The following is a 13527-nucleotide window of genomic DNA, read 5'->3' as shown; positions in this document are numbered from 1 at the left end:
AAGAGTTTTCAGTAGGCACCAGAGAAAGACAGAATTATGTCTTCTAGAATGAATCAAAATTCAATCAGGAAACGTGTTACCCCAATAATCAAATGCAAACTGTTTGGGGCTGGCAATCTTCTATTTTAACAATCCAGCAGCACACAATGATATTGAAAAAGATTCTCTACAAATACGTATTGACAATTCAACTTCCAACCTGGAATTTTAGGTAGTTAAATAGAAAGTATTCACAATAAAGTTATTTCAGTATACAAATAATTATGATCATTTCCTACAATTTGATTTCAGAGAATGCAACTAATGGAGTTCTTTAAAACTTTCCATGAAAGGTTATTTGCTACATACAGTTACTGCATTTGCATGTAGACTAAATGATAAATTAGAAAAGGAACAAAACCCACATACTGTAAATCTTCAACAGGTCAAACAGCAAGTGGTGAGAGTTAATATTTCAAGTTAGTAATTTCTAAAGGTACTGCCTGATCATTAAATATTTTCTGAACTATTTGATTTCATATTTCTGATATCTGCAAAGCTTTAAATTGGAGTTTGCTATTCAAGCCAAATTTTAAATTGAATTTTGCCTCTATTAACTAAACTATTTTAGAACTAGAACTGGTTCATACAGGAAATGACAAAAGCTACAGTGATTTAAGCATTGGAAACATTTATTTTACAACTGCAAATCAATAAATTACCAATGATTTTCAGCAATACAGTACATAAATAACCATGCTAAAAACATTACAGTTTATTTTATGTACAGGAGTCCATGGGCTTCAAGTCCTGTAGTTAACATAACCACATCTACTTACATACAATTTCAACTATGGTCCTTTTAAGAATACCAAAAAGGTTGCATAACAATGTTTGTTTCTATTTTTATACCAATAATCTGAATTTTGAAGGATCTATCAAATTTTGAAGACAGTTCGCACATTGCATTCTGGCTTTGCAATATTTTATCTGCAGCCAAATCCAACAATCTTTTAAATAATTTGTTATTCGGTCTGTTTAGTGTTACTCCTGAAACATGCGAAAGCAGTGTACATTAAATCAATTGCAATATTATTCAATTTTAGTAGTTTCTAAATCATTGTACAAACTCATTTGATGACTGGCACAACAAAAATTTACTGATTGATGAGAAGCATTTCTGTAGTTGCAAATTCACCATTGCATTACAATTGAAAATTATGTTAAGGTATCTCTATTGTATTTAGACAAGCAAATTTAAAGCCTGGTATGTCAAACTTACAGACAACATTTCACAAACTGACTTGGAGATTGAAAGGCTTCAGGAAGTTCGTAAGTGCAGCAGGGTAACAAAGTATTATAATTTAATGGAATGGAAGTAATAGCTTCATCTAGTTCGGCTTTTCCTCAATTAGTCAATATAATGCAAATGTATCATCAAGTAGGCCATTTATCTTGTACTGTTAACAGATTAATTTAGTTTTCAAATGGGACGTCCAGATTCTAATTTTAGCATTAGCGCTGCAGAATCAGTAGCAGTCGTTACATTGAAATGATATTAAATCAAAACTAAATACGGCATTTTTATAATGGACAACTTAACATAAATATACCAAATTAACAATTATTTTAATAGCATGCAAATTACATGACTGGTTGACCTTTGGAGAAATCAAGTTGTTTTTTTTAAACATCCTGTGGATTTGAATACCTTGAGCCACTGTGTTTTACAAATACCACTAAGTTACAATTACCTGAAACAGAATTGCCAGAAAATCTAAAACTATAGATGACACCTATCCTCTTTATTCAGACACTCATCACCACATACAATTTAGTTGACTGGGAATGCTTTAAAGGTATTGCAATATTCTATGGATCTTGTACTTAACTGTACAGTACTAGAAGTACTGCACTGCTTCAGTGCACCAGGAAGTTACTTAAAACCTGTATTGCAAACTAAACTATAATACTTAATGTAAACTTCTCTCAAAACTAACCATATAAATGGAACATAACTTGCAAGAGGTACTATTCAATAAAATTTAAATTACTCCTATATTGTGTGGTTATCCTGATTCACAGAACAAAACATTGTTTACATTAACATTACATTTGAACATTATTGGAACAGGCATTATTAACCAGACAAACTTACTAGACACAAATTACATGACCCAAGCTATGGTAGAAATGTGATTCTATGTTTAAATTATTTAATAAAGTTAACAATAACAAATTTCCACATTTCCATACCAGTTTAATATGATAAAGATCAGAACATCAAGGAATGTATGTAAAGGTTGAGAGGGGGCATTTTGGAGAAAATGCATTCACAATTCAGCTTTGATGGTTCACTGGCATTTGAAACTGAAGTGGTTTGCAAAATATGTTTAGTCAGTTGTCGTGCCCCAAATACCTCAACATTGCTGAAACAAAGAAAAAAGAAACCATGTTTTATCTTGGAGTCAGCGGAGCCAAAGATCTTTGGAGTTTGCAGCCAATTGTTTATGGCAGATAAATTTGAAGTGAGAACTAATGAAGTGAAAGGGGAAAGGAAAGGAAGTAATATATTTAGTAGAATAATCAAATAAGGAAAGCTTTAGATCCTTATCCACAAGCCAGAATGAGCTAGGTTAAGTGAATCCTCTACTGGTCTCGAGTATTAATTACAGTTAAGTGTTCCTTGAATTAGGCAATATCCATTTTTAAATTCCAATGTGTGATGCCCACAAATGCTCTTTTACTGTGAGTATCACTTCAGAAAATCAAGCAATTTGACTAGGCCAATCAGCATTATAAAATTCATGATACAATTTCTCTAAACTACCTTTGATTTCCTCAATTAAAATTCAATATGGTATTCATCCAGATGTCAGCCATAGAAATTTTAAAATCAGCACAATCATGCAGAACAGTTTCAGTAATCCAAAAAAATTTGCAGTTATGTTGAAAGACTAAATATCAAGACTACTCCTGAATTTTTTTGGTATTACTATATCCAATTAAATAAACTGGATGTTAAGTCAGGTTCAATTCATGATAAGAGGCTAGGAGTCAAATACAATTATACTTTTTCCCAACCATAGGAATGATTTTAGATTTAAGGATACATTAAAGGAAAACAGTAATATTTTGGTTGCTTTCTTGCTGTAAAATGACACCCAAATATAGTTCTTATGATACAAATGCAGATGTAAAAAATAATGAATCCTTCAAAATATAAAACTTGGACTTGTAACAAATGAACTTCAGTAACCCAATGACACTTAACCAGCACATCATCCAATGTGCCAATTGTAGCACAAACCATGATTGTCTATTTAATATTCTACATAAATCAAGCATCTATCCAGTGTGATAACAATGGATTATCCAAGTTGTTTTTCAGTAAAAGCATGCAAATCCTTCAAAAATTGACAGTAAATTTGCATCACCTTAGATATTTGAGCTGCATTTGTCCTCTTGCTATCAAATAGTTGCTATCATTCTATTCACATCACTTTATACTGACTGAAAATCTATTAGTGACCTTAGCCGTTCCTACCCCGCTTGCCAAAAATCCAACAATCAGAGAATATTACACCATTGCGGATAGATTGGGATTTGGTCACACTGGGAAACCCTCAAAATACATTGATTGAGGAATATTCAATTGCAATTTGTTCTTTCAAAAGGACATTAAGGCTTATGATAACAACATACATGTTAGCAGGCGATTTGATGGGAACAGTAAGGAACCATGCAGTCCAACAAGACTGAACTAAAATTGACCAGGTTAACATAGCAACGTCATGACTTTATAAAACATTTAGACAACTCTCTATAATCTTCCCTCAATACAAGATGCTCAAATACAACCAATTATTATAATTCTAACAAGGTTAGTGTTTCAACTCCAAGGACTGAGCATTGTACAAAGAAACAAACATGCAAATAAATTTCAAAAAAAAGCACGAAGGGGAAGGAACTATTAATGCATTTCTTTAAAAAATAAAAATTGGTCCATTTTGAAACTGCCAGTTTATATTAGAACCTTTTCATTATCACAGTTTGATGGCAATTCAATCATGATATAATGTTGCATTTCAGCTAATCAGTACTCCCAGTTCTCTCAAGACTGCCATGACAATAAGCCTAGCACCATAAAGACAATTTTTAGCACAACTTAAAATTATGTGCTCTTTAGTCAAAATTACCTATACATTTTCTTCTAGTACTGCATTCTGGCCAGTTTTCTTTGACCGTGTCACTATAATTTGGTTACATTTTAAAAATGACAAACATAGGACTTTTGCAGAAGGCAGAAAATGGGGTGCTATCTCCATACTGTACAGGATCAAACAGAAGTAGTTAAAACATTTTGGAAAAAATTCTCATTTTGAGAGCGAAGAATAGTTAATATAGAATAGTGTAGTTACCATTTGGCAATTTGCTACCTTATGTTATAACAGGCTACAGAAGTGATTGCGCTCCTGATAAGAGCCATCACTGAATCAGTATTTGCTATGAAACATGATCTGAACATACAGATTTAGAAAGATTTTTTCTAAAAATGAAAATGACCAAAGTGTAAACAATTAAACAACCATTCTATATCAGCCCCTCTTACAATGGTTACACTGGTCCACTGATCACTTGAAACACCATATTTAATATTTTATTGTAACATTTAAATTTAAATGTTGATATTTCTGCAAGACTGCTGTAGCACAGCTATGAAGAACTCCACACTAGAGGGTGTTTTCCCCCCAAATGAATGTTAGATGTATGTCAAAAACTGGCAGTTGGACACCATCTCAAAATACCACATTGAATTATACAATGGACAGTAACTGAGCTGCGTCTGATTTTCAGAACAACCAAAAACCCCTTTCATTTGGGTAGATAATGCATTGACTCAAGTTGTGTACACCATATGATCGCACAACAAAATTCCTTTGACCTCAAGCACAAAACATGTCATAAATGACAAAGACAAAGCTGACCATATTTACCTGCTCCCTATATAAAAAAGCACTATAAACAAACTCATTATTGGCAACATTCTACAAAAGCCAATAAAACTACAGGTCAGCGTGACAAGCACTGAATTTCTAGTCATATTTACGTGGTAGTTTATGTGCACTGCTTCTATTTTCATACAGTTACATGACATCATTCCATTCACACATTATATTATGTAATTAAAATAAAAGTGTCAAATGGTTTTAAATACTGTTCACTACAGTACTTAAGTTAATTTACAGTGGCAAAAGGCAAGATAAGGGAAGGTGGCCTTCTCAATGTTGGTGGCGGCTCTCACCTTGGCAGAAAATCTTGTGAAAGTTCTATCTATAGCTTTAACTATCCCAGTGCTGAAATGAACTGTAAATATATTTTTTTAATTACAAGAGCAAACTTGGTTAAATTAAATCATTCAGTGTGATAGCTGGGGTGACTGTCACTGGTGAGCTGAGTTGTTTCTGTGGCTGTTGTTGGCTGCACCACAATTGTTCCATCTCCCTCTGGAGGTAATGGGGGTAGGGGGAAGGAAGAGAAAATAAATATGATTTGGTTAAATGAGTCTAAAATTTCACAAATGTAACCTTTCTTGATTTTGCACATCATTAATCAAAATAATGTAACATAGATTACAATAATTTTGTATATTACACTTCATTCAAAAGCAGGAGAAAGTTGGTTCAAATTAGCCATTTAAAAATATTTAAAACAAATGAGTAAAACACAAAACCAAATTTTGTTTACAGATTTAAAATACACTCACCAATAAAAGGGAATATTATTGATGCATACAAATGGGGAAAAAGCAAATACTCAAGTTTACTGTTAATAAAGTCCACTTTCACATTTGGACATGGAAACAGTTTAAAGAGTTTTGCAAGTAAGAGAACATAAACCACGTGGATGAATCAATATTCTCATTTCCTTCAATAACCTGTCAATACAGCTTATAGTCTTGTGTGGACCAGCATTCTCTTTCAGCCATGGGGAAAATATAATTTAAACAGCAAGTTACCAAGGAAAGCAAGTTATCCCCAATATGAAATGCAGAAAAATCTAGACCAAGTTATTAGGAGCAAGTTAGACATGCTTGATGGCCAAATCCAAAGTAAATTTAACCACAAAAATCCATACCCTGATAATTAATTACATAACAAACATTATGAAAAATGTTTTCTCTAGGTAAGCTGCTCCCATTAGTTAGGGGAATACACCATTTTAACTTGAGCCTCCTCCATCATTCAATATGATTAAGATTGCTCTGCCTTCAGGTTTATTTTCTCAACGTACCCCTATACCCTCAATAACCCAATTAAAAATCTTTCAGCTTTGAATACATTCAAATATTCAGCCTTCACTGCTTTCTGGGTCAAGGAATGTCAGAGTTCCAACCTTGAGAGAAATTCTACCTCATTCCAGTCTTAAAGCGGAAATCCATTATTTTGAGGGAAAACATCTTCCCAGCATTTACACCATAGGAATCTTGTTTCAATTGAAGATATAACTTTCTCCTTAAATGGCTTCCTCAGCTGGTTCATGATCTTACTGCTAATCTAGTTGCCCAATCGATGTCTGCCAACTTTCTCATTTCTGTAAATCCCCTTAAAGTTTAACAATGTTGTTTAAAATCCAAGTTTCTGATTTTCAAAATGAATGCTAAATTCTACCATGCTATGATTATTACCTCCCAGATCTTTTAGTTCAGGATAATTTATTAAACACATAACATTATACAGCTTCAGGCCCAGTATAGCCTACTGGAGACACTAGATCAAGTATTCTGAAGGTGGTAGGGAAAAAAAAACAACTGCTGGAGAAACTCAGTTCAAGCTGCATCTGTGGAGACAAAGGGACGGCCAACATTTTGGTTGACCCTACATCAGGGCAGAATAAAAGGTGGGAAGACTAGCAGTGTGGAGGGGAAAGGAGGGGCTAGCCAGGAGCTGGTGGGTGATTAGAGGAACCAGGTGTAGTGGGAGGGGCAGATGTTGAATAGAAGGAGCCAATTGGGGAAGGGGGAGGTTTTGATATAGAAGTTGTTGGGTAGTAGGTGGAAACAAGTTTAAAAAAAAAGTTGCAGACAGGTGGGGAGAAGGTATAGATGAAAACTGGAAGGTGAGAAGCAGACCAGTGAAGGGAAGCCAAGGTAGAAGAAACCCAGGTGGATAGTGTGTGAGTGTTGGTCAGATAGGGGACAGTAGTGAATCTAGCTGAGGAAAATGGAAAGATGAGTAAAGGACGAGACCAAGGTGGACTGGTAAGAGAGGGAAACAATGCGGCAGGTATAGGTTACATGAAAATGGCAAATTCAATTTTCAAACCATTGGGCTGTAGTCTACCCTCATGAAATATGAGGCACTGGTTCTTGAGTGAGGCATTTGGCCTCACAATGACAAAGGCAGAGGACTGGTTGGTGTGGGAATGGCAACAAGAGTTCAAATAACCAGAAACACAAGCGGATCACGTAGACAGAGCACAGAAGCTCTTTAAAATGATTGCCTAGTCAATGCATGATCTCACTGATGCAGAGGTATGAATGGGCACCAAATGCAACAAACAAGGTTGGATCACCTGGAAGAGCTGCTCAGGTCCTTAGATGGTGTTGAGGAAGGTGGTGAAGGGACAAGTGGTGCACCTCCTGCAGTTCCAGGGGAAAGTACAGGGAATATGGATGGTTGCAGAAGAAATGAGTGAACCAGGTCTCATGGAGAAAACTGTCCATGTAGAATGCAGAAGGGAATAGGAGGAAGATGTGACTGGTGGTGGAATCCTCTTATAGGTGGCAGAGATTATAAAGGATGTGGATGCTAGTGGGGTGAAAGAGGACGAAGGAAACTAACTACCGGGGTGTTGGGGGGGGGGGTGGGGAGAAGTGGAGAGAGCAGACATCCATGGTGACAGGGAAGCCACATTTCCTGACGAGGACAGTTAGAATTCCTAAACTGGAATGTATCATCTTGAGAGCCAATGTAGCAGAGAGAGGAAAGAGGAAGGGAAAGGAGCAGTAGACTGAGATGTAGTTATGGTAACTGTGAGTCTGTGTAATAGTAGATAATCAGCAGACTAGTTATCTCTTGTGATGGAGACATGTCAAAAATGGTCTCAATTTAAGAGAAGGGTGGAAGTTAGTAGCAAGGGTGATAATACCAACAAATTCTGCACAAGTGCATGAAACAACCTGTATGAATACTCAGGTACATCTTTGATTTGTAGGAAGCAGGAGGAATTGAAATAGAAGTTCTGAAGACAAGAACAAGTCCTCACAGATGCCGAGAGCATTAGTAGACGACAGCGGATTGGGTCTTTGTTCCAGTAAGAAATGGAGAGCTCCACGATCTCCCAGATGGGAAAAAGGTGTACAACATGCGTATGCTGAAGATAGGTGGTCAGGGTCTGGGCCAGGGAATTGGAAGTTGCCAAAATTGTGGAGGGCATGAAGGGTAAGATAGTCCATTGTCTGGCTGATTCTGTAATATGTGGTTCTAGAAAAATACTCCAGATGACATGACAAGTCAACTATCTACACTGGAGTGACAAATGTTTTTGAGAATGCGTGCCCAAAAAAAAATTCTCTTGTAATTCCGAACATAGATTATCACTGATTAATTAGTAACAATAATTATGGACTTCAAGGGGAAACAAAAAAAGGATGAGCCCTGTTGTGTATTTAGGTGAATTCATTGTTTTGCTATTTACAGAAGTATAACAGCAACAGATTAAAATAAAAGATTTTTACAAAAACGGGTTAAAAATTAATGTTAATCTTTTAAAAAGGTAATTAGAAAATTAACATTTCAAAATAATTATAGTAACTTTGCTATCAAAATAGTGTACACCAGGTCCGTGAGGACTTAAAAATTTATCATCCAATGTCCTGCGTTCTTACAACCACCTATCTGGTACAAAACTAGTACCAGACATTTCCTGTGAAAATATCTTACCAATCTTGGTTCGTAAAAAACTCATCTACTGCTTCATTTGAGTGTATACAAACATTGTTTTCTTTTAATTTATGGATTGGCTTAATGAATCGAGGGGCAGCATTGCATGCTGCGTACCAACAGAATTTTTGCGCGTGCCACAGGCTTGCCACCACATTGTTTATACTTCCAATGACAAGAATATTGAATCCCCTGCTAGACTGAACTGTTACTTAGAGAATTATCTGATAGAAAATGACATGTAGAAAGCATTACAAATTGCTGTATTATATGAACAAATGAACTTCAGTATTAATTTGAGACTCAACAAGCTGATAATTGCTTCTGAATTAGTGCAACCAGAAACAGCTAAATTTATTGTGCTTAAAATGAATTCAAAATGAATCCTATTTAGATTATGAAGGAGACTTACTCTTCAAGCTTTCACTAGATATCCACAATTATAGAAATAAGGCTAAAAACCGTTAATCTGTGCCTCATTTACAATTCTAGTGTGAAGATGTACAAATGACAAGTGAGGTGTATACATTAGGACTCTGCACCAAGTTCTCTTTTAAAGGCACCAGATGCAGGATGACATTATTAGACTCAAGTGTTTACGAATGACTGCTTAAGAGACAGCAGCTGCTAAAGTACTGAAAGATGCATTGATCCAACTGTTCTCAGCTTGTCTGCACAATTCAAGATAGGAATTCGTCATTATAAGGTTTTAGAAAGCAAGTGCAAAACAAAGGAATAAATTTTCATGGATACACTAGGCTGAAGGTCCTGGTTCCAGCTTCTATGATTTTATGGATTTATTTTATGGCAATATGTCATGCATTTCAATCATGGTCTTAAATATTCAAAATGCTCACCTCTTCCTGGGCATTGCCAGCTTCCTGAAGTTTGGAAAATGTCTACATTCAAGATGCAAGTACAACAAAAGACTTATGGAAACCGGACTTCATTATTTACATTAAGATGTGCTGAATTTAACACCCAAGAATTAGAGAAATTAGTCTCAAGTGCATTTCCTTGAAACTCTTAAAAACACTGAAATCAATGAATAACTTAAGCTTCAATTTCCATAACTTGCGTCAGTGGCATGTTGAATGCTCTAGTCTCATTACAAATTTACACACTTTCAATCAGCAAGGTCAAACTTGGAGTTTTGGAACATGGAGAAGTTATCAAAATGGAGCAGTCCCAAAGGAATATTACCTGTGTTCTGTTTAGCAATATAGTTTAGCATAACCTTATACAATATTTATGATAAATCTACATTGCCCTTCCTCCACTCATGTTGGTTCAACAGAAGTTAATATAATTAAATATACCATCTTTGGGATATTTAGATTTGGAACAGTAAAGTCATCAAAATTGATTATGGAAAGTTAAAATGCTTGCTTAGTGACATCTAATAAGCAGAGGAAAACTTGCAGTGAAAGTGTTAGATTTGATAGCTTTCGCAAATCGGAGTTAATATTGGACACTAGAAATGAATTGAATGGGGCACAAACAATAAAGTGTGCAAGTTAGGAAAAATGAATTGCCGAAGCGCATGATAACTTTTTGGGAAGTTTATGACTGTTTTAATGTTTAAAACATTGAAAACTAAGAATCTGACAGCCAAAGATTGGCAGCATAGTTTTCCTTAGTGTCACAATTCTTCCAATTATTTCATAAGCACAGCTTGTTCTGGCCTCCACACAAAAAAAAAGCAGTTACACACAAAGTTCAGTGTTGCACATGTGTAGTTTAACAAAAGAACTACAACCATCAAGGTCACAAGGTCTTTTTCAAATTCACTGCCAAGAACCATTAGCATGCTGCAGGTTGTAAACTCTGCATCAATACAATTTGTTGCTTAAAATCAGTTAGTCTTATTGCTTAAGTGTTTTAACTTCTGTAATAACCTAATATTTTTTTAAAATGCCAGAATTAAGCTTCTTCATTTACAGAAAGATCTGATGTGATGCAAGTTATAGATTCTATTTACCTTTCTCCATGTCTGACTGTAGCTGTGCCTCCAGATCCTCTGGAGACACATAATATTCTTGTTCTTCTCCTTCAGGAGGCTTTGGTTTACACTTCCCACAGCAGCAATTACAGCAACAGCAGAGGCAGCAGCAGAAGTAACAACCAGTAATCACTCCACAGAAGACAAACAATGCCTGAAAATAAAAAAAATGCTTTGTCATTAATAGTGGCAGACCCCATTCAAATAGGTCTTCAGTAATAAAATACTAATCAAATGCTCCTATGGAACAATATTTTGACATATTTCATATATAATTCAGCATGCTTATTTAGAGTCACATTAAGAAACTAACCAAAACAATTGATAAGCTGTGACTAAGATTCAACTAGAGACCTGTTCCCCCGTGTTAGGGATTTCAAAAACTAGAAGGCATAGGTTTAAGCTGAGGGTATGGGAAGGGGAGAAATTTAAACAGTAACTTGAGAGACAACTCTGTAACACAGAGGATGCTCTGCATATAGAATTTGCTGCCAGAGGGAGTGGTTGAGACAGGTGCAGTATATTAACATTTAAAAGCACCTTCAAAAAGGTACATGGATTAGAATGGTTTACTTTAGAGGGATATGGACCAAATGTGGACAAATGGGGCTGGTCTAGATAGACATCTTGTTTGCCATGGACCAGTCAGTCTGAAGGGCCTGTTCCTGAACTCTATTACTATATCATACACTCAGCGGGCACTAGATATTTGCATTAACACGCAAGTGTACCTAATAATCAGCCAATCATGTGGCAGCAGCTCTACACATACAAGCATGCAGATATGATCAAGAGGTCCAGTCGTTCCTACCAAACATCAGAATTGGGACAAATTGTGATCCAAGTGAGTTTGACTGTGAAATGATCATTGGGGTGCCAGACAGGGCGATTTAAGCATTTCAGAAACTGCTGATCTACTGGGATTTTCACAGTCTCAGGAGTTTACTCTGCAGAATAGTGTGAAAAACAAAAAGTCGACAAAAACACCTCATCAATAAGCAAGGTCAGAAGAATGGCCCAACTGGTTCAAGCTCACAGCAAGGCAACAGTAACTTGAAAAGCCACATATTATAACAGTGGTGTACAGAAGAGCGCCTCCAAATGCATTACATGAATCTTGAAGTGGGATGGAATACAGCAGCAGAAGACCGCACCGGGTTTCATTTCTGGACACTGGGTGTACATTGCTGTTTTTTTAGAGAAAAGGTGGTAGGAATTGGGGAGGGGCCAGCAGAAAACCAGATAAAATAATAAACTGAATAAGGAGAATCAAATAGCACAGTGAAGATATTTACCTTCTACTTCCAACCCATATCATCTTGGGATATTACTTCATTTAACTTACAATTATAATAAATCCTATTCTTTAGCAAGGAATGGAGGAAGACATGCTGGGAGTTGCACCAGGCAAATAAAATTGAGAACGTAGAAAAATAGCACGCAAGTTGAAGAATTACACAACCAACAGATCAGATAACATCTCTGCAATCCTGTCACATCTAGTCAGGAGTGGAATTGTGCAATTTAGCAACTAAGGAGATGAGATGGATTCAAGATATCATCCTCAATATCTGCACCACTAAGACTATTGCTAAAGTTGAGGCTTTCACAAATAAGCTCAACAGAAAGTGTCACGTGGACAATTCTTCTTTGCTTCCTCTTGAGATACACACTATAAAAATATACCAGTTTTCAGCCAATTCAATTGATTTCACAAGAATTATATTACTGGATCCCTCTACTATTAACACTACCAAAAATTTGGAACACATACAACTATAGAGCGTTATCATCTTCTGCAGTAGTAATGGTACTATGGAATGGGACAGGAGGCAAAACTAATCAAGATCATATTCCAAACAATTTAAAAAGTACCCAACTACAGGTGATAGATTTGGAGATCCACGTTTGTGAAAAGGCTACCAAAAGCAGTTAGAACAAACAGAAAACTTATATAAGGCTGTATCTACCTACCTTTGGGAGAGAATAACTACATGGGAACAGTACATTGACAAATCAGTATGCTGGTGTTCAGTTCATATGCTTTTTAAATAAATATTTTCACAAGACTTAATGTTTTTGTAAAGTACTGGGTGGGAATAAATATGGACTACAAGTCCAAAAGTTAACACTTAGAAATGAAAGACAATTATTCTATTTAAATAAAGATTCTATGAGTAACTGCTTGATGCAAACAAGCAACACACATAAAAGTTGCTGGTGAACGCAGCAGGCCAGACAGCATCTCTAGGAAGAGGTACAGTCGATGTTTCGGGCCGAGACCCTTCGTCAGGACTAACTGAAAGAAGCGTTTCAGTTAGTCCTGACGAAGGGTCTCGACCCGAAACGTCGACTGTGCCTCTTCCAAGAGATGCTGCCTGGCCTGTTGAGTTCACCAGCAACTTTTATGTGTGTTGCTTGAAATTCCAGCATCCGCAGATTTCCTTGTGTTTGCGTTGATGCAAACAAGATATTTTGTTAACAAATACTAACCAGCACATTTTACATAGCAGACAGAGGTGTTGAACTTGTAGAGTGGGGGAAAATAGAGATGTGATTGACAGCACAAAATCTTTACAAACTGACAAATTCCAATATCAA

At 36.0% G+C, this 13527-nt stretch overlaps 1 protein-coding gene across 2 annotated transcripts in view; it reads right to left on the bottom strand.

Annotated features, from left to right (window-relative positions):
* Window positions 1-562: 562 nt before the first annotated feature.
* Window positions 563-13527, bottom strand: part of LOC134342790 (dnaJ homolog subfamily C member 5) — a 45734-nt gene continuing 32769 nt past the window's right edge. The window contains exons 4-5 of one of the 2 annotated variants that reach the window (XM_063041367.1): window positions 10906-11080; window positions 563-5486 (exon numbers count right to left, since the gene is read on the bottom strand). In XM_063041367.1, coding sequence (XP_062897437.1) covers window positions 5395-5486; window positions 10906-11080 — 267 coding nt within the window. In that variant the 3' untranslated portion in view covers window positions 563-5394. The remainder of the gene's footprint in view (window positions 5487-10905; window positions 11081-13527) is intronic. The other variant, XM_063041366.1, reaches the window with a different exon arrangement.

Source organism: Mobula hypostoma, chromosome 2, assembly GCF_963921235.1.
Source record: "Mobula hypostoma chromosome 2, sMobHyp1.1, whole genome shotgun sequence".
Lineage (NCBI taxonomy): Eukaryota > Metazoa > Chordata > Chondrichthyes > Myliobatiformes > Myliobatidae > Mobula > Mobula hypostoma.
Note: the sequence above shows the minus strand (reverse complement) of the source record. Positions and strands in the feature narration are given on the sequence as shown.